General features: G+C 39.0%; 2 protein-coding genes across 4 annotated transcripts in view; one reads left to right on the top strand and one right to left on the bottom strand.

Moving 5' to 3' along the window:
- The window catches only part of DENND4C (DENN domain containing 4C), a 137,868-nt gene extending 124,660 nt beyond the window's left edge, over positions 1 to 13,208 (top strand). For all 3 annotated transcript variants that reach the window (XM_044265601.1, XM_044265600.1, XM_044265599.1), the window contains 3 exons: positions 8,212 to 8,362; positions 10,038 to 10,102; positions 10,316 to 13,208. In XM_044265601.1, coding sequence (XP_044121536.1) covers positions 8,212 to 8,362; positions 10,038 to 10,102; positions 10,316 to 10,452 — 353 coding nt within the window. In that variant the 3' untranslated portion in view covers positions 10,453 to 13,208. The remainder of the gene's footprint in view (positions 1 to 8,211; positions 8,363 to 10,037; positions 10,103 to 10,315) is intronic.
- A 295-nt stretch (positions 13,209 to 13,503) lies between these two features.
- RPS6 (ribosomal protein S6) lies at positions 13,504 to 17,748 on the bottom strand. Its single transcript, XM_044265602.1, has 6 exons — positions 17,647 to 17,748; positions 16,986 to 17,117; positions 16,327 to 16,537; positions 15,805 to 15,951; positions 13,731 to 13,888; positions 13,504 to 13,640 (listed from the first exon to the last, which is right to left on the bottom strand). Exons 1-6 carry the CDS (start codon positions 17,650 to 17,652, stop codon positions 13,545 to 13,547), a joined length of 750 nt encoding a protein of 249 aa, XP_044121537.1. The 5' UTR covers positions 17,653 to 17,748; the 3' UTR covers positions 13,504 to 13,544.
- Between the last annotated feature and the right edge of the window lie 858 nt (positions 17,749 to 18,606).

Below are 18,606 nucleotides of genomic sequence, written 5' to 3'. Positions count from 1 at the left end.
ACCACAACAGTGTGAAACTAGAAATCAGTTACAAGACAAATACTGGAAAAAACAGGTGGAGGCTAAGCAACATGCCCTTAAACAAGCAGTGTGTCAATGAAGTTAATCAAAGCAAATTAAAAGAAAAAATTCATGGAGATAAATGAAAATGGAAACACCACAGTCCAAAATCTTTGGGATGCAGCCAGAGCAGTTTTAAGAGGGAAGTTCACAGCACCACAGGCCTATGTCAAAAGGCCATAAAAGTCACAAACCAATCTCTTAACATCTAAAGGAACAAGAAAAAAACCATAGCTCGAAAGTTAAAAGGAAGGAAATAATGAAGGTTAGAGTGGAAATAAATAGAGACCAAAAAAAAAAAAAGATCAATGAAACCAAGAGCTGGTTTCTTGAACAGGTGAATGAATTGATAAACCTTTAGCCAAACTCATTAGGAAAAAAAAGAGGTCTCAAGTAAAATCAGAAATGAAAGAGGAGAAATAACAACTAACACCATAGAACTACAGAGGATTATTACAATACTGTGAAAAATTATATGCCAACAAATTGGACCTAGAAGAAATGGATAAATTCCTAAAAACATAGTCTTCCAAAACTGAATGAGAAATAGAATATCTGAGCAGACCGATTACTAGTAATGCAATTGAATCAGTAATCAAAAAACTCCCAACAAGCAAAAATCCAGGACCAGACAGCTTCACATGTGAATTCTATCAAGCACTTAAGAGTTAATACCTGGTCTTCTTGGGCTATTCCAAAAAAATATGGGAGGAAGGAAAAACTTCCAAATTCAATCCACAAGGCCATCATTATTACCCTGATACCAAAACCAGATAAAGACACTACCAGAAAGATTACTGACCAATATCCCTGATGAACATAAATGCAGAAGTCCTTAATAAAATATTAGCAAACCAGATTCAACAATATATTAAAAGGATCATTTACCATGATCAAGTAAGATGCATTCCAGGGATACAATAAGGATTCTGTATTCACAAATCAATTAATGTGATTAATAAGAGGAAGGATGAAAAACATCATCTCATTAGGTTCTGAAAAAAAACATTTGACAAAGTAGAACGTCATTCATGATAAAAACTCTAAATAAAATGGGTTTAGAGGGAACATAACATAAAAAAGCCGTATATGAAAAAACCCACAGCTAACATTATACTCAGTGGTGAAAACTGAAAACTTTCCCTCTAAGATCAGGGACAAGACAAGGACGTCTACCCTTACCATTTTTATTCAACATGGTACTGGGAATCCTAGCTGTGGCAGTCAGATAGGAAATAAGACATCCAAATTTGAAAGGAGGGAGTAAAACTACACTATTTGAAGATGACATGATATTATATAGAGAAAACCTGAAAAACTTGACCACAAAACTATTAAAATTCAGTGGAGTTATAAAAGTAATAGCCAGAGGGTGCCTGGGTGGCTCACTGGGTTAAGCCTCTGCCTTCGGCTCAGGTCATAATCTCAGGGTCCTGGGATCAAGCCCCACATCAGGCTCTCTGCTCAGTGGGGAGCCTGCTTCCCCCCCACTTCTCTCTGCCTGCCTTTCTGCCTACTTGTGATCTCTCTCTGTCAAATAAATAAATAAAATCTTTAAAAAAAAAAGTAATAGCCAGAAATTGATAACATTTCTATACACTAAAAACAATGTTGAAGGAAGAGAAATTAAGAAGACCTTTCTTTTGGGACACCTGGGTGGCTCAGTTGGTTAAGCAGCTGCCTTCGGCTCAGGTCATGATCCCAGCGTCCTGGGATTGAGTCCCACATCGGGCTCCTTGCTCCGCAGGGAGCCTGCTTCTCCCTCTGACTCTGCCTGCCACTCTGCCTGCCTGTGCTTGCTCTCTCTCTTTCTCTCTCCCTGACAAATAAATAAATAAAATCTTTTCAAAAAAAAAAAAAAAAGAAGAAGACCTTTCTATTTACAATTGTACCAAAAAGGATAACATACCAAGGAAGTATGTTTAACAAAGTAAAAGACCTATACTCTGAAAACTGTGGGATGGTGATGAAAAAAATTGAAGATGACACAAACAAATGGAAAGTTACAACATATTCATGGGTTGGAAGAACTGATCTCATTAAAATGTCCATACTACCCAAAACAATATATAGATTCAGTGCAGTCCATATAAATATGCCAATAGCATTTTTCACAGAACTGGAAAAAATTATCATAAATTTGTATGGAACTAAAAAAGATCCCAAATAGACAAAGTAATCTTGAGAAAGAGGAACAAAGGTGGAGGCTTACAATCCCAGATTTCAAGATACACTGCACAAAGCTATAGTAATCAAAGTAGTATGGTACTGGCACTAAAATAGTTACATAGTGAAACAGAATACAGAGCCCATACTCTTATATGGCCAGTTACTCTATGACAAAGGAGGCAAGAGATACATATGGAGAAAATGTCTTTTCAACAAATGGTGCTGGGAAAATTGGATAGCTGTAGGCAAAAGCATGAAACTGGGCCACTTTCTTACACCCTACACCAAAATAAATTAAAAACAGATTAAAGATCCAAATGTGATATTTTGATAAAAATATTATTATTTTGATAAAATATTATAATAATATTAATAATATTATAATATTATATTATAATATTATAATATTATAATAATAATATTATAATATTAATATTAATTAATAATATTATTATTTTGATAAAATCAAAAACTCCAGAAGAAAGCATAGGTACTAATTTCTTAGACTATGGCATAGCAATATATAGATTTTAAATATTTTCTTTACTTATTTGACAGAGAGATCACAAGTAGGCAGAGAGGCAGGCAGAGAGAGAGAGAGAGGAAAGCAGGCTCCCCACTGAGCAGGGAGCCTGATGTGGGGCTTGATCCCAGGACCTGGAGACCATGACCTGAGCTGAAGGCAAGAGGCTTAACCTACTGAGCCACTCAGGTGCCCATAAGCAACATATTTATGGGTATGTCTACTCAGGCTGGGGAAACCAAAGCAGAAATAAACTGTGGGAGTACATCAAAATAAAAAGATGTTGCACAGCAAAGGAAACCATCAACAAAATGAAAAGGCAGTCTGCTGCCTGGGAGAAGAAATTTGCAAACGATACTTTCAGTAAAGAGTTATTACCCAAAATATATAAAGAACTTACATAACAACAACAACAAATAATCCAATTTTTTAAATGGCAGATCACCTGGATAGACAGTTTTCTAAAGAAGATTCACATGGCCAAGAGACATACAAAAAGGTGCTCAAAATCACTAATCATCAGGGAAATTCAAATCAGAACCACAGTGAACCTCACACTAGTCAGAATGGCTAGTATCAAAAAGAGTAGAAAGAACACGTGGTCTGAGCATGTAGAGAAACAGGAACTTGTGCACTGTTGGTGGGAATGTAAATTGGTGCAGCACTGTGGAAAACAATATGGCGGTTTCTCAAAAAATTAAATCTAGAACTACCATATGATCCAGTAATTCCACTACTGGGTTTTTGCCCAAAGAAATAAAAAACACTATGTTTGCTGCATTTTTTATAGTAGCTAAGGTATGAAAGTAACCCAAGTGTCCAGCAACCAATACAAATTGATAAAGAAGATACAGGTGTGTGGAATACTACATAATGGAATATTACTCAGCCATTAAAAATGAGATCTTGCCATTTGCAGTATCATGGATGGACGTTGAGGGCATTAAGCTAAGTGAAATAAGTTCGAGAAAGACAAATACTGCATGGTTTCACTTATATGTGGAATCTATAAAAACAAAAAACGGTCATAAAGACAGAGAACTGGTAGTTGCCAGAGGGGATGGATGTGAGGAATGGACACAATAGGTGAATGGAGTTAAGAGATGGAAAGATGGAAGACCATTCCATGCTCTTGGATCGGAAGAATAAACATTGTTAAAATGTCTATACTGCCTAGAGCAATCTATACTTTTAATGCCATTCCGATCAAAATTCCACCGGCATTCTTCAAAGAGCTGGAGCAAATAATCCTAAAATTTGTATGGAATCAGAAGAGACCCCGAATCGCTAAGGAAATGTTGAAAAACAAAAATAAAGCTGGCGGCATCACCTTACCTGATTTCAAGCTTTATTACAAAGCTGTGATCACCAAGACAGCATGGTACTGGCATAAAAACAGACACATAGACCAGTGGAACAGAGTAGAGAGCCCTGATATGGACCCTCAACTCTATGGTCAATTAATCTTCGACAAAACAGGAAAAAATATACAGTGGACAAAAGTCTCTTCAATAAATGGTGCTGGGAAAACTGGACAGCTATATGTAGAAGAATGAAACTCGACCATTCTCTTACACCGTACACAAAGATCAATTCAAAATGGATAAAAGACCTCAACGTGAGACAGGAATCTATCAGAATCTTAGAGGAGAACATAGGCAGTAATCTCTTCGATATCAGCCACAGCAACTTCTTTCAAGATACGTCTCCAAAGGCAAAGGAAACAAAAGCAAAAATAAACTTCTGGGACTTCATCAAAATCAAAAGCTTCTGCACAGCAAAGGAAACAGTCAAAAAAACAAAGAGGCAACCCACGGAATGGGAGAAGATATTTGCAAATGACAGTACAGACAAAAGGTTGATATCCAGGATCTATAATGAACTCCTCAAACTCAACCCACACGAAACAGACAAACACATCAAAAAATGGGCAGAAGATATGAACAGACACTTCTCCAATCAAGAAATACAAATGGCTATCAGACACATGAAAAAATGCTCATCATCATTAGCCCTCAGGGAGATTCAAATTAAAACCACATTGAGATATCACCTTACACCAGTTAGAATGGCCAAAATTAACAAAACAGGAAACAACATGTGTTGGAGAGGATGTGGAGAAAGGGGAACCCTCTTCCACTGTTGGTGGGAATGCAAGTTGGTGCAGCCTCTTTGGAGAACAGTGTGGAGATTCCTCAAGAAATTAAAAATAGAGCTTCCCTACGACCCTGCAATTGCACTCCTGGGTATTTACCCCAAAGATACAGATGTCGTGAAAAGAAGGGCCATCTGTACCCCAATGTTTATAGCAGCAATGGCCACAGTCGCCAAACTATGGAAAGAACCAAGATGCCCTTCAACGGATGAATGGATAAGGAAGATGTGGTCCATATACACTATGGAGTATTATGCCTCCATCAGAAAGGACGAATATCCAACTTTTGTAGCAACATGGACGGGACTGGAAGAGATTATGCTGAGTGAAATCAGTCAAGCAGAGAGAGTCAATTATCATATGGTTTCACTCATTTGTGGAGCATAACCAATAGCATGGAGGACAAGGGGCGTTAGAGAGTAGTAGGGAATTTGGGTAAATTGGAAGGGGAGGTGAACCATGAGAGACTATGGACTCTGAAAAACAGTCTGAGGGGTTTGAAGGGGCAGGGGGGTGGGAGGTTGGGGTACCAGGTGGTGGGTATTACAGAGGGCACAGCTTGCATGGAGCACTGGGTATGGTGAAAAAATAATGAATACTGTTTTTCTGAAAATAAATAAATTGGGAAAAAAAAAAGAGATGGAAACTTCCAGTTATATAATAGTCACAGAGAAGAGAACTACAGCAAAGATAATATGGTCAGTGTTTTAATGTGACACATGGTGACTATATACTTACTGTGGTGAGCTACAGAATTGCCACACCACTGTGTTATACAGTTGAAATTAATATAGCATTATCTGTTAACTATACTTCACAATAATTTTTTTTTTTTTGAGAGCATGAGCAGGGTTGGGGAGGGACAGAGGGAGAGGGAGAGAGAAAGAATCCTAAGAATCCTAAAGAATCCTAAGGAGGAAGCTCCATGCCCATTGCAGAGCCTGATGCAGGGTTTGATCTCACGACTGTGAGATCATGACCTGAGCTAAAATCCAGAGCCACACACTCAACCAACTGAGCCAGTCAGGCTCCTCAACAATAAAAGTAATCTAACAAAAGATATAGAGAGAATACACACCCTATATGGAAGTAATAACTTAGCAAAGTTGGGGATACTAGAGCAATACACAGAAATTACCTGTATGGGGGGGATATGGGATAACTGGTTGACGGGGATTAAGGAGGGCATATGATAAGCACTGGGTGTTATATGCAACTAAGGAATCATTGAACACTACACCAAAGACTAATGTACTATATGCTGTCTAATTTAAATAAAATTAACTGTATTTCCATATACTTTTTAATGAATGATACAAAATTAATCCCATTTACAGTAGCATTAAAAAGAATAAAATAGAGGGCCCCTGGATGGCTCAGTTGGCTGAGCTCTTGATTTCTTGAGCTCAGGTCGATCTCAGGTTCTGGGATCAAGCCCCACCTGCAGCTCAGTGGGGAGTCTGCTTGAGGATTTCTCTCCCTCTGTCCCTCCCTTCCTCCACCCCCGTTTGTAGCACACTCACTAGGCAGGCCTTAATTTGAGGCATCAGATACTAACAAGTATTGGTGAGGATATAGAGTAATTGGAATCCTTATACACTCCTGAGTGGAATAAAAAGTAGCTGCTTTGGAAAACAGTTTCAAAGGTTCTCCAAATGGCCGAGTTATCATGAGACACAGCAGTAGCATTCGGGTGTGCACCCAAGAGAAATGAAAACATATGTATGTCTAAAAAGTAGTACACTATGCTTAACAGCATTTTCTTATAGCCAAATAATGAAAACATCCTAAATGTCCATCCACTGAGAAATGGATGAAGTATAGTACATCCATACAATGGATTCTTACTTAGAAATAAAAGTTATTAATATTGATACATACTACAATATGGATGAATTAGAAAACATTATAGAAGAAACCACTCACAAAACACAAAGTATGATTACTTTTTTTTTAAGAGAATTTTTTTTTTAAAGATTTTATTTATTTATTTGACAGAGAGCCCGATGCGGGACTCGATCCCAGGAGCCTGAGATCATGACCTGAGCCAAAGGCAGCGGCTCAACCCACTGAGCCACCCAGGCGCCCCAGTATTTCTCCTTTTAACAGAGAACTTTGTTATTTGAACACAAATGAAGTTCTGCTAGTTGTCTTTATTAAAAGGCTGTGTTGAATGAAAAATACAGTAGCTTGTTCTGTGACAGGCACTCTAACTGTGGCTGACTAGAGAGCTACTGGATACATACTCCCATCTCAACTAACATGGGTACACAGAAAATTGTATAGTTGCTGGAATTACCTGCAGTGTTCACATTTTCCCTTTCTTCCAGGCCAATCACCCTTTGTTGATTTTTTAATTTACTTATTTTAAAAAATATTTTATTTATTTATTTGATACAGAGAGAGCACAAGCAGGGGAGTGGCAGGCAGAGGGAGAAGGAAAAGTAGATTCCCCGCAGAACAGGGAGCCCCATGCAGAACTCGATCCCAGGACTCTGAAATCATGATCTGAGCCGAAGGCAGATGTTTAACCCATTGAGCGACTCATGCGCCCTATTTACTTTTTTTTTGAGAGAGAGAGCACGAACAGGGCAAGGGGCAAAGGCAGAGGGAGAGAGACTCTTAAGCAGGCTCCGCACTGAGCCTGCGGCCCCATTTGGGGCTTGATCTCACCCAGGGTGCATGGCCTGAGCTGAAACCCAGAGTTGGATGCTTAACTAACCAAGCTATCCAGGCACCTGGACTTGTGTATTTTTAATATTAGAATGATTAAATCCTAGTATTAAAGCTCTTTTGTAATTTATGAAATCTGTAAGTATTTGTTCTTAGTAATTCTGGAATTATCCTTGTTTCAATTTGGATTATACTCTGCTATATTTAATAGCATATAATGGAAGCTTAAACAGGTTAAGATTATTCTCTCTCATAAAGAAGTTATGAAGTGGACACTCCATGACTGGGAGGCAACTCCTGTCATCAGCGACCCAGGCTCTTGGTGTAGTGCCTTTTCCATTGGTTAAGGTTGCTTCATGGTCAGGATTGCTGCCAGAGTACAAGATATCACATCCCAGCCTGAAGAAAGAACCCCTACATTCAGGGAGAAGGCAAAGGGACTGGACTTTCGTATCTGAAGAAAGCAGGAAAAATATTTCTTAGCTGGCCACACTGATACATAATTTTACTGGTGGGGGGGGCAGTGTTGAATAAAAGACAATACTTGTAGAAAATGCTACAACTCTGGGGTAAAAACTTTTTAAACAAAAATAATTAAGAGGATTCTTATTTACTGTGTTCTTATTATTAGATTCTGAAAAGAAATTGTCTCTCCTGTCAGAGGAACAAGAAGAAACAAGCACTTTAGTAGAAACCATCAGGCAGAGTATTCAACATAATGATGTTCTTAAACCCATCAACCTACTTTCACAGCTAATAAAGCCAGACATGAAAAGACAAAGGTAGGAATCAGTTTTTGCGTCATGCCACTCAAGACAATTTCATGTTTAAGTATTATGTTTAGAATATCTCTAGTTGTAAAGGAAACATACTCAGTGTAGAACACCTGACTGTTTCAAAAAGTGCTGCCCAAATGTATCTGTTCATACTTGAGCAAATATTATAAAAATTGTGTGTGGAAGAATAAAATTTAGGAGGTAGTTCATTCATGTCTAAAATGTGGAGTCTTTGGGAAACATTACTGCTCGTCACTGGAAACCTATGAATTCGTTAGCAGTGATGTCAGTACATATGTACTACTTGTTCAGGCCCTGTCATACCTGCACATCTTTTATTTTCTTGTGGGACAGTAAAACAAAACAAAGCAAAAAAACCTGTTTAGGAATAGAAACAATTTATGTAAGTGATGGAAACAGTAAATTACAAAGGATATAGAGCTTTCCTGATCCTTTACTATTGTCTGCTCACAGGCTTAGATCAGTACTCATCCCAGTCTCAGTCTAAGTGAATTTTGCAGTGGAAACTACAGAAAAGGTGGCATAATAAATGCTACCAAATACCAACAGTTGGCAAGAGTTGGCAAGTCCTCTGCAAATTTCTTTGGTCATGGCATCTTTTGAAGATAACCTCAGAAGTGACAGAGCATGAACTGATGATGAAAATGAATGGATCCTTTTGTAATCTCAGGGTCTAAAGGGCAGCAAGTTTCAAGCATCTGTAGTTTAAAGTCAGAGAAGGATAATGAGAAATAGATTACAGCTTCTGAAGCTTCTGTACAAGTCTGTATGAAGCATTATCAGAATCAGCAATACTCTAATTTTTTTTCTGTTAAGTACTCTGAAATCATTTCATTTTTCAAGCTTTCCTTCATTTTTAACTGAGCTATGAAGCTCATTTTTAAGGTTTGATTTGTTACACTTTTATGTTCACAAGCCAATTGTAGTCTGTCCTTTATTGATTAAAAAAATAATAATAAAGACCACACCACTTTTCACAGTGTCCAAGGGTTTTAGACCCCTAACTTATTTAAAAATTGTTACTTTGTCAAGTGGGAAAAGATGAGAAAATTATAATTGCAAAGTAGAGTTAAAACAGTTACCTATTATAGCTGACCCTTGAGTGACCCCCCCATGCAATTGATAATCTGTGTATGATGTTTGACTTCCCCAAAACTTAATAGCTGTTCACTAGAAGTTCTACCAATAACACAAACAAAATACATTTTGTATGTTGTGTAATATAATGAATTTTTACAATAAAGTTAGTAACTACCTTTACAGTACTCTGCTGTATTGAAAAAAAACCATATAGGTGGACCCATGAAATTCAATTCCATGTTGTTCAAGGGTCAACTGTATTTATATTGCTAAAATATAATAAAGTTAAAACACACCACTTAAAATAGTTTTTAGTGTGAAGCCTTACGTCTGAAACTTTTTAACTTGAAAAAGAAATTCAAAGTAAATTGCAAAAGTAGCACAGGATTCACCATACTTTCACCCAACTTCCCCTAAACTGACATCTAACTGTAGTCTTTTATCAGAACCAGGACACTGACATGGGTACATTACTGTTAACTAGATATAGAACGTAATCATTTTCCACCATTTTACAAAACTTTCATATGTGTATTTTTATGTTCTCTACCCATTAACTTTAAAAATACTTGTTTTATAGGAGTTTATACCGAGAAATCCTCTTCTTATCATTAGTATCCCTTGGAAGAGAGAATATTGATATTGGTAAGTTGGTTAATTAAGGATTACTAAAGGAGGTTCTTTCATTTTCTAAAGTAATTTACAGAATTATAATTGGTTTGGGTAAATACTGATCCTCTACTTTCCAAAGATTTCTACTTTTAAATATGCAGTTTATAGATACATATGAAATTACTGACATTTTTCATTTTATGACTTCTAACAAATTACAACTGCATTTTTGAAAATGTCTTTCAGAGGCTTTTGACAATGAATATGGACTTGCATACAATAATCTATCTTCAGAGATTCTTGAAAAGCTGCAGAAAATTGATGCTCCACCAAGTATCAGTATGGAATGGTGCAGGAAGTGTTTTGGAGCACCTCTCATTTAAATAAGATGTTCAGTAGATTTTCAACAAAGCTTGAGGGAATAGATTCCATTGGCAAACATTCAAGATTTATTCCAAATGCTAACAGTTGATGAAAGGGAAATGAAGTTAACACTTGGGACAACTTATGAAATATAATTCATACTGAATCATCTCGCAACATAAAAATGCCCCAGGGTTAGTTACCTAAAAGGCTTTCAACTTCTGAATGGTTCATCTGCCTGTGCTTGATCCAAAACGGTTTTTGGATTTCTCAGTGTATTTGTTTGATAATATGAAACTCTTCATTCTTGGCATTTGTTTATATTTTAAGTTGTTGGTCTTGGGGAATAGCAGTTTAATGTAAACTTGCCTAACCCCCCAAAAAATGAAATCTCAATTACAGGAGCAACTATTTGTGTATGTGTGTGTATATATGTGTGGCTGTGTAGGTATTTGTATGTACAGCCATATTATATTTATTAAAACTCCTAGACTGCGTGTTGCAATACAATTTTCTGAAAGGGGTCTGCAACTATTATATGACTACTACTACACTCAGCTGTAGTCATTAATCAAAATTATTTTAAAGTCTGAGGGCAGCTTTGCCTTAGGTATTCTCTTCCTTAGTGGATTTTATCTTTAATATACAAGTTACTTTTCATCCTCTTCCCAATACCATGTTCATTTACAACAGCTTTAAGATTGGAATAAAGGAACCAATCATAGTTTAAATGAAATCAAACCAGCCTCATAATTTACAAAATTGGAACGTGCTTAAAATTTTATTTTTTTGACCTCAAATTGTTCAGGTACATCAATTGTTGCTTTTGGTCACTTTTAAAAACCTGTGGGATAAACTTGCACTGCACACAGAATTTTATTCTTGTATATTTAATTTGTATGCTTTTTATTTGTGCATTTGTAAATAGTTTTTTAGGATGGATCAATTAAGTCTTAAAACGTTAAAGCTTATTGAGCTTGTTGCCAGTAGGTTCAAGAAAATCATGACCTCACATGCCTGACATTTATCATGCCTTTCGTTAAAAACCCTTAGCAACAATTAAGTTTGCCTTAACTGCAAGATTTAAAAAGCCACTGGTTGTGTGCTTTTACAGTAATTATGCAGATGACTGAATTAGTGGATATAATTTCCAGGTGTTACAAATCTCCCACCTGGTGTAATCTTTTAGAACTTTTTACTATACCAGTCTTTCAACATTTCAGGGCTAATCTAACCTATGCAGATTTTGTTTCAATTTATTATTAAATTGCTGAGTGAAAGAACTTGACAGAAATTATGTACAACTCATTACCTTAAAAATGGATCATTTGCACTATCTCAGAATACGTATTTTTTGCAATTTAACACTTGGTACTTAACATTTACTATCCCAACAAAGTTTGGAATTACCTTACATCTAAGCTTGAGGTTGAATAAAAATGGAAAAATTCTTATTTGCTGTTTGCTTAAGGCTCCTGAAATGTGTGCAGTTCTAACCTTGGTGATTTTTAGAGTTCGATATTGTGTTTTTCCCCTTCTCTGTAGTCTTAACTTGAACTAAATTACTTACCAAAGCGCTTCCTACTAAGTGTAAGGAGGATCGCCTCACACATTTACGATCTGGCTCTACCATTCCAAAGTATACATTTCCTAGTAACTTTTTACAGCATTCTAAATAACTCAGACATTATACATTGGAAACCTGACCCTGCTGCTTTCATTTAGAAATAGGGGTTGTTGTGTTAAAAGTGCACAAAGGCCTCTTCTAGTACCTGCCACAGAAAGGGGACCACTAAAAATTTACTGCAAACAAAACTGTAAGGCCAGATTAATGCGGTCATTATCCATACATTTAGAAATATCTAGAACGATTGTAGCAATGTATTAAACTTAAAAGCCTGAGAACTTCTGCAAACTATCTTTCAGGTTAGTCCAGATGTTTAGCATTACTTACTAGTTTTGGATTTGATAGTCGTGACTGTATACCGGACTTGCCTTCCGGACTTTACCCCAACTGCAGTGTTTATTCCTTTTTCTTTTGTTATCACTTACAAATGCTCCATTTTCCCTTTCTGCCTTTTTAGTTTGACCTTAATTTATGGAACATCAGTTGCCAATTACAATTTTTCATGTTATTCAACTTTTTAGTACCATGTATTAAGAGCAGCATTGATCTCCCCCAGCTAGCTGGTTCAGTCTGAGGACTGGCATTATTGGCATTAGCTGGGAACTTATTAATAACGTACAATCTGGGGCCACAAATCTTCTGAATCATAATCTGCATTGTGCAAAGCACAGCTTCAGTCTCCATGTTAAAGCAGTTTGAAAATTTTACTTACCTGTGGTTAAAACATGTATTCCAGCAAATAAGGAATTCCCATTCTTCACCCTTCAAGCCTGATGTGCCTTTTTAAGAGCCTTCTAGTCTATAAAGGATACTTCTAACTGCAATTACTATATAGAAACTAGACAGGCTACATTAGAAGTATACTGCTTTGTGCATCCTTCACTGATCTAAGTGTTTCTTAAAGGCACAGTGTGAAACCATAAAATGCATGAGTAACAATTTACTAGAGTTGAAAAGCTTTTTTTAATATAATTTGCACTGGTTTTAAAAGCTTTGTGAACTGTTTTAAAATGGTATCTGTTAACTATGCTTTTAACAAGGTATCTTTTTTATATATGACAAATGTCCATCTTCTTAAGGGCACTTTTCATGTATTGTGTATAGATCTTTAAAACTGTACTCCTCAAAATAAAGTGTACAAAATATTAATAGTCCTAGTCCCTTATTTCCCCCAAATTGTTCCACGCCTTGCTTGAAAAAGCAATAGGTACCTTATGCTCAGAATCCTTTCCTGAGCCACCCACCGATCCCAAAAGAAACCCTGTTCTGGCCATCCACTGTTACAGTACTGTCTCAGCTGCTCACCTTGAAGGGTTTCACTTTGAAATATCTCTTGCAACTTTATCCACCATCAGATTGCTGTATACGATATTCCCCTATTTATCTCACTTTTTTTTCTCCATTTATCTATGATTTATCATCAATGAAAAGTCAATGAAGAGGATTTAATGTCTGATCTTATTTATTTGTCACTCTTAGAAAATCTCATTTTTGACTGGACTCAGACTTAGAGGTAGAAGCTCTCAGAGAGGACAGCCTCCGTCTCTTGGCAATCTGTTCCTGGCGTTTTTCTTTGGCCTCCTAAACAAAACAAAAAAGCAGTTATAGTTTGTCCGGCCTAAAAATCCAAAGTCAGGCCTGACTTTCCCTCCCCCAGTCTTCTTGATTTACCTTCATTCTCTTGGCCAAAAGTTTAGCATATTCTGCAGCCTCTTCCTTGTTTTTCTTAGTGCGCTGTTTCTTCAAAGCAATACGCCGACGTTTGTGTTGGAGGACACGTGGAGTAACAAGACGCTGTATCTTGGGCGCTTTGGTTCTAGGTTTCTTACCTGAAAATTTAGATGACGATTCAATCACTTATCAATACCCGTGTTCATCAGGATCCACATCTACATTTTAAAAACATTACTAACAGGACTACCTAGGACTTACATCTATGAAGCCTTTTAAGTCAAATCTAAACTACTATATAACTCAACAGACTTACCACCCTGTCAACAAAACCCAAGATGGGCTAAATATTCTCAAAAGAGAAACTGGTTAAGTCCTTCTGAAAAGTGAACAGATTAACTTTGTCTACTGGGTGCCAGTGTTTTCCCGATTGACACATTTAATCCTAAAACAGCTCATCAAACTACATCACTAGTTTGGATGTCAGCTTCTAGACTATATATAAATTTAGACTACTCTGGATTGGGAGGGGGGGGGGAGTCATACCCCAAGCTTTTTTCTACTCAACTTCAATTTCCCTGCCACAGTAAGATTGTCTTTATAGGGTATTACATATTTGTGTACTTCAGGACACAAGAGCATGATTTTAAAACAGTATTAACTGTGCATGTGTAACTTATCTATGAAAACTAAGTAAAGCTCTATCTGCACCAATCCCCTAACCACACTCTGAAATCCCATTTATGCTTGAATCCAGTATTTGCCAAGGCAGATCCTGCCAACCTAGGGAACAAAACCACTAACATTAGAATGCGCAGTGCACTGTTCACAGGGTATCTTTACTTAGCCTGTGTGCTAAGTCCCAATGCACTGTTCACAGGGTATCTTTACTTAGCCTGTGTGCTAAGTCCCAAATCCTACAGTTTACAGATATTCTTTGAAGCAGATGGCTCTTTAGATGTAATCATCGGAGTCTGTAGACACCTGGTGGGAATAACAAATAGCTCATGCAAATTCTAAAACTAATTATTGTTCAGGTTTTCCTAAAAACCAAACACCTTAAAAATACAAGAATGATGCTATTATCACCTGTTAACCAGAACATTTAACTACACTGGTATTGCCAGTGGTGTTGCAACTGCCATGTACCTGACACTTCTAAATGCAAACTACAGAAGAGTAACTTGTCCTTTGTTACTATATCCCCAACTCTTTAAATAGTACCTCGCACACAAGTGGTTCCAATATCTGCAGTGACCCATGTGCACTCACTATATGCCAGGTTTAAGTTTTCAAGTACCCAGTGCCAAAACCCAACCCATTTTTTTCCCCTTTTGTCAAGAAAACCCAAACTGAACTGACATGCTCTTTACTCCACATAAACAAATACTCATACACTTTCCTAGAGAGACCAATCATGTTACAGAGCACTGCTGCCTCACCAGTGACAGGTTATGTTCCCTAACAAACCAGGTCTACTATATACCATCTCAAAATATTAAAATTCCAAAACCCAAACACCTGTTCCTAGGGTTGGTTTTTTTTAAAGATTTTCTCCATTCATTTGAGAAAGATACAAAGACAGAGCACACACACGGTGAGAGGCAGAGGAAGCAGCAGACTCCCCACTGAGAGCCCCACGAGGCTCAATCCCGGGACCTGGAAATCATGACAACTATCTGAGTCACCCAGGCGCCCTGTTCCTAGGATTTTGAATCAACTATTTTTCTTCTAATGGCCACAACTCAGATCAAGAAATAAAGGCCAGGAGTTAACAGTCCCAGAATTTCCTATTATCTTCCTGACTCCTAACCAAAACTAATGAACTTTAGGTCTGGTAAGTTATCTTCAGATAAACATAGGTCAGTAACCCAGGCAAAATTTCACATAAAATTCTAATACTCTAGAGAACCATCAGATACAACAAGGATTAGTAACAAGTGCCCATCTTGACCCTCTTCCCAATATTTTCCTAAAATACGGAAAATACATAATAGTGGACTTTCTATTATCTGTACAAGATGCTACAGACAACCGAAATTGAGCAAACCCCGAATTGCATAATTTCCCCTACCTTCTTTGTTTAAGGGCTTTCTCACAACATACTGGCGGACATCATCTTCTTTAGAGAGATTGAAAAGTTTGCGGATTCTGCTGGCTCTTTTGGGCCCCAGGCGTCGAGGCACAGTAGTATCAGTGAGTCCAGGAATATCCTTCTCCCCTGAGGAGGAAAGTCATCACAACTTTTTAGTTCCACAACTTGCTTACAAACAAGAACTGTAATTACTGTTTATGCATTGGTAAAGAAACAAGTCCAATGGCCAAACTGGATACTGCAAATAAAAAACCATTTTGGTAATCAGTGTCAGGGGCGCCTTGGTGGCTCAGTGGGTTAAGCCTCTGCCTTCAGCTCAGATCATGATCTCAGGGTCCTGGGATCGAGCCCCGCATCGGGCTCTCTGCTTGAGAGGAAGTCTCCCCCCCCACCCCGCCTCACTGCTCTGCCTACTTGTGACCTGTCAAAGAAATAAAATCTTTAAAAATAAATAAGTCAGTGTCAATAGAAACTGAACTCAAGAACACAAGTAAACCGCACCTTTCTTTACAATGACCAAGTTGAGAACACTGAGATTGGCATCCACGATGCAACCCCGAACAGATTTGCGCTTTCTCTCTCCCGTCCTCCTTGGTCTGTAGCAGGAATGCCCCTTACTCAGCAGCAGGCGGACTCGGCCATGGGTCAAGACACCTTGCTTCATGGGGAAGCCTTGTTTGTCATTGCCACCACTGATTCGGACCACGTAACCCTGCAGAATACAGTGACACGTTGTGAAATAAAGGATTACCCCCCCTTAAATCCTAAATCAAAGCCCATTTGAAACTTACAGTTTTCTCTGGTTACTAAGTTTTGTCTGTACCTTCAATTTGCCAACATCAACGAGCAAATTCTTTTCAATTAAGTCCCATTTCTTACCTATGTTTTACTAGATTTAACAGTTCGAGCAATGGAAAGATTATGTTAAGAAACGAAAGTACAAACGAGCAACCAAGCAGAAACAACCCTTGTTAGCACTTTCTAAACCACTTTAGGTGTGTATTCTCCTTTGGCGTACAGAGAACCCCGCAAGGTGACAGCTCTACTGCAAGCGAAACGTGGAGGAGTAACCCAAGGTCAGAAGACAGAACCCGGAGCAGGAACCCCGCTCCACAATTACCAATTAGCAACAGCACCGACAGTTTAATTCGGTAACCAACCTTCCATTCTTCACCGAGGGCGTCCGCAGCAACTTCTGTGGCCATACGCTTCTCATAAAAGGTACGAAGTTTGCGTTCATCGTCCACTTCAATGAGTTTCTGGCAGCCAGTAGCTGGGAAAGAGATGTTCAGCTAAGGATTAAGGGGGGAGGAAGGAGAGAAGAGCTTGAGAAAACCGCAGAACCACCAAAAAGCCATTATGTAACCCCCCAGACGAGGAGCTGATACCTTAAGGTGTCGGTTTTGTTAGTTAAAGCACACGTGTGCATAATAACGCACAAACATCGCACTAACACTAAGCTAATTTTTCCTCAAACCTCGCGGAATGACTCCGGGGCCGAAGGGCCCTCCGCAGCCTTTCGGCCCGACAGAGCAAGAAGCGCGACCCACCGGCCGCCAACGAGGAAGCAGGGCCGCATTCGCCCGGCCGTGCGTGAGGACGCCACCATGGCGCTCCCCGCCCGGCGCGGCTCCAGCTGTAATCGTTCGCCATCCGCTCTCCTGAGGGCCCTCGGACCCGAGAGCGGCAGGCTTCCTCCCGCCTCAAACTCTTCTCCACCTGGAGCTAGGACTCTGGAGAGCCAGGACGGTAGCACTGCAATGTTCTGGGGCTCGATTCGCCTCCCCGGAGCCCATTTCAAAAGCCTCCACCACTTCCTACCTTCATCCTGAAGCAGCCTACCGCCTCCGAGGCGCCACGAAAAAGAGGCCCGACTTCCGCTTAGCCCATGTCTCATAGGCACTTCTAATTCTCGCGAGATAAGCTGTCGCCAGGGATAGCGGAAGTGAGCGCCGGCGGGCGGTACTTCCGGAGGCGGGGTTAATTAGCCCTGGGAGGTGGGCTCTGTCGCCGATGGGACACCGGCTCTCCCGCGCAAGTTTTTCTGAAGCTTATATTTTCTCTGGTTGACCTGTTCCGCTCTGTCCTGAATCAGGGTGGACTCCCGGCTGGGTCCCGAACACTCTGCCTTTGCTGCTACCATAGGGGAAGGGCAGGACCAGAGTTCAGCTCTTGTGGCCTCTCCTATACGTTAGACACCGTCTGAAGATTTTTAGTTTTTAGTTGAGAAGCTTGCGGTGCTCTGGTTCCAGTTCACAGCAGGACGCCCTGAAAACCGTGATTTTACTGTCTGTCCTCTAACCGCTCTGCCGTCATCGTTCTGTCGCATCACACCTTCCCATTGGCCCAGGCCAATAACCACAATTACCCTAAGTTAAGCCAGGCCACCATCGGTGCATTCTAAATGGTCTCCCTGGCTTCTGTCTCTGGGTCTTTTACAGTGAAAAATTATATCGCTGTTGCTGGAAATGCATCATTTTCCACTGCAGTTAAATACTTTGCAGTCTCTTGTCCCTGACCTCAGACATCCCACAAATTCACCTATTGCCATTTGTTAATATTATGTAGGTCGTTCAGATTAGATGTCCCAAGAAAAACCTTTCCTGTCCATGCTCCCTATAATAGTATCCCACCTTTTATCTCGGGTATAGCACTGTTTTCCCTTCTCATACTTAATGACACATAATTGGTATATTTATGGTCTCTGCCCTCTCCTAAATGATAAATGAGGCAGGGCTACTGTCTAAACTTCTCTATGGAACACATAGGACACAGCAAAGT

This window comes from Neovison vison, chromosome 9 (genome assembly GCF_020171115.1).
Source record: "Neovison vison isolate M4711 chromosome 9, ASM_NN_V1, whole genome shotgun sequence".
Lineage (NCBI taxonomy): Eukaryota > Metazoa > Chordata > Mammalia > Carnivora > Mustelidae > Neogale > Neogale vison.
The sequence above is the reverse complement of the archived record's forward strand: the minus strand, read 5'-3'. Positions and strand labels throughout refer to the sequence as shown.

Bases quoted from the DNA above. Each gene is read 5' to 3' on its own strand.
- RPS6 (XM_044265602.1), bottom strand. The intron at 16,538-16,985 runs GTTGGTTACCGA...TGTATTCTGCAG, and splicing joins CCCTCGGTGAAGAATGGAAG to GGTTACGTGGTCCGAATCAG. The intron at 13,641-13,730 runs GTAAATCAAGAA...TGTTTTGTTTAG, and splicing joins TTTTGGCCAAGAGAATGAAG to GAGGCCAAAGAAAAACGCCA.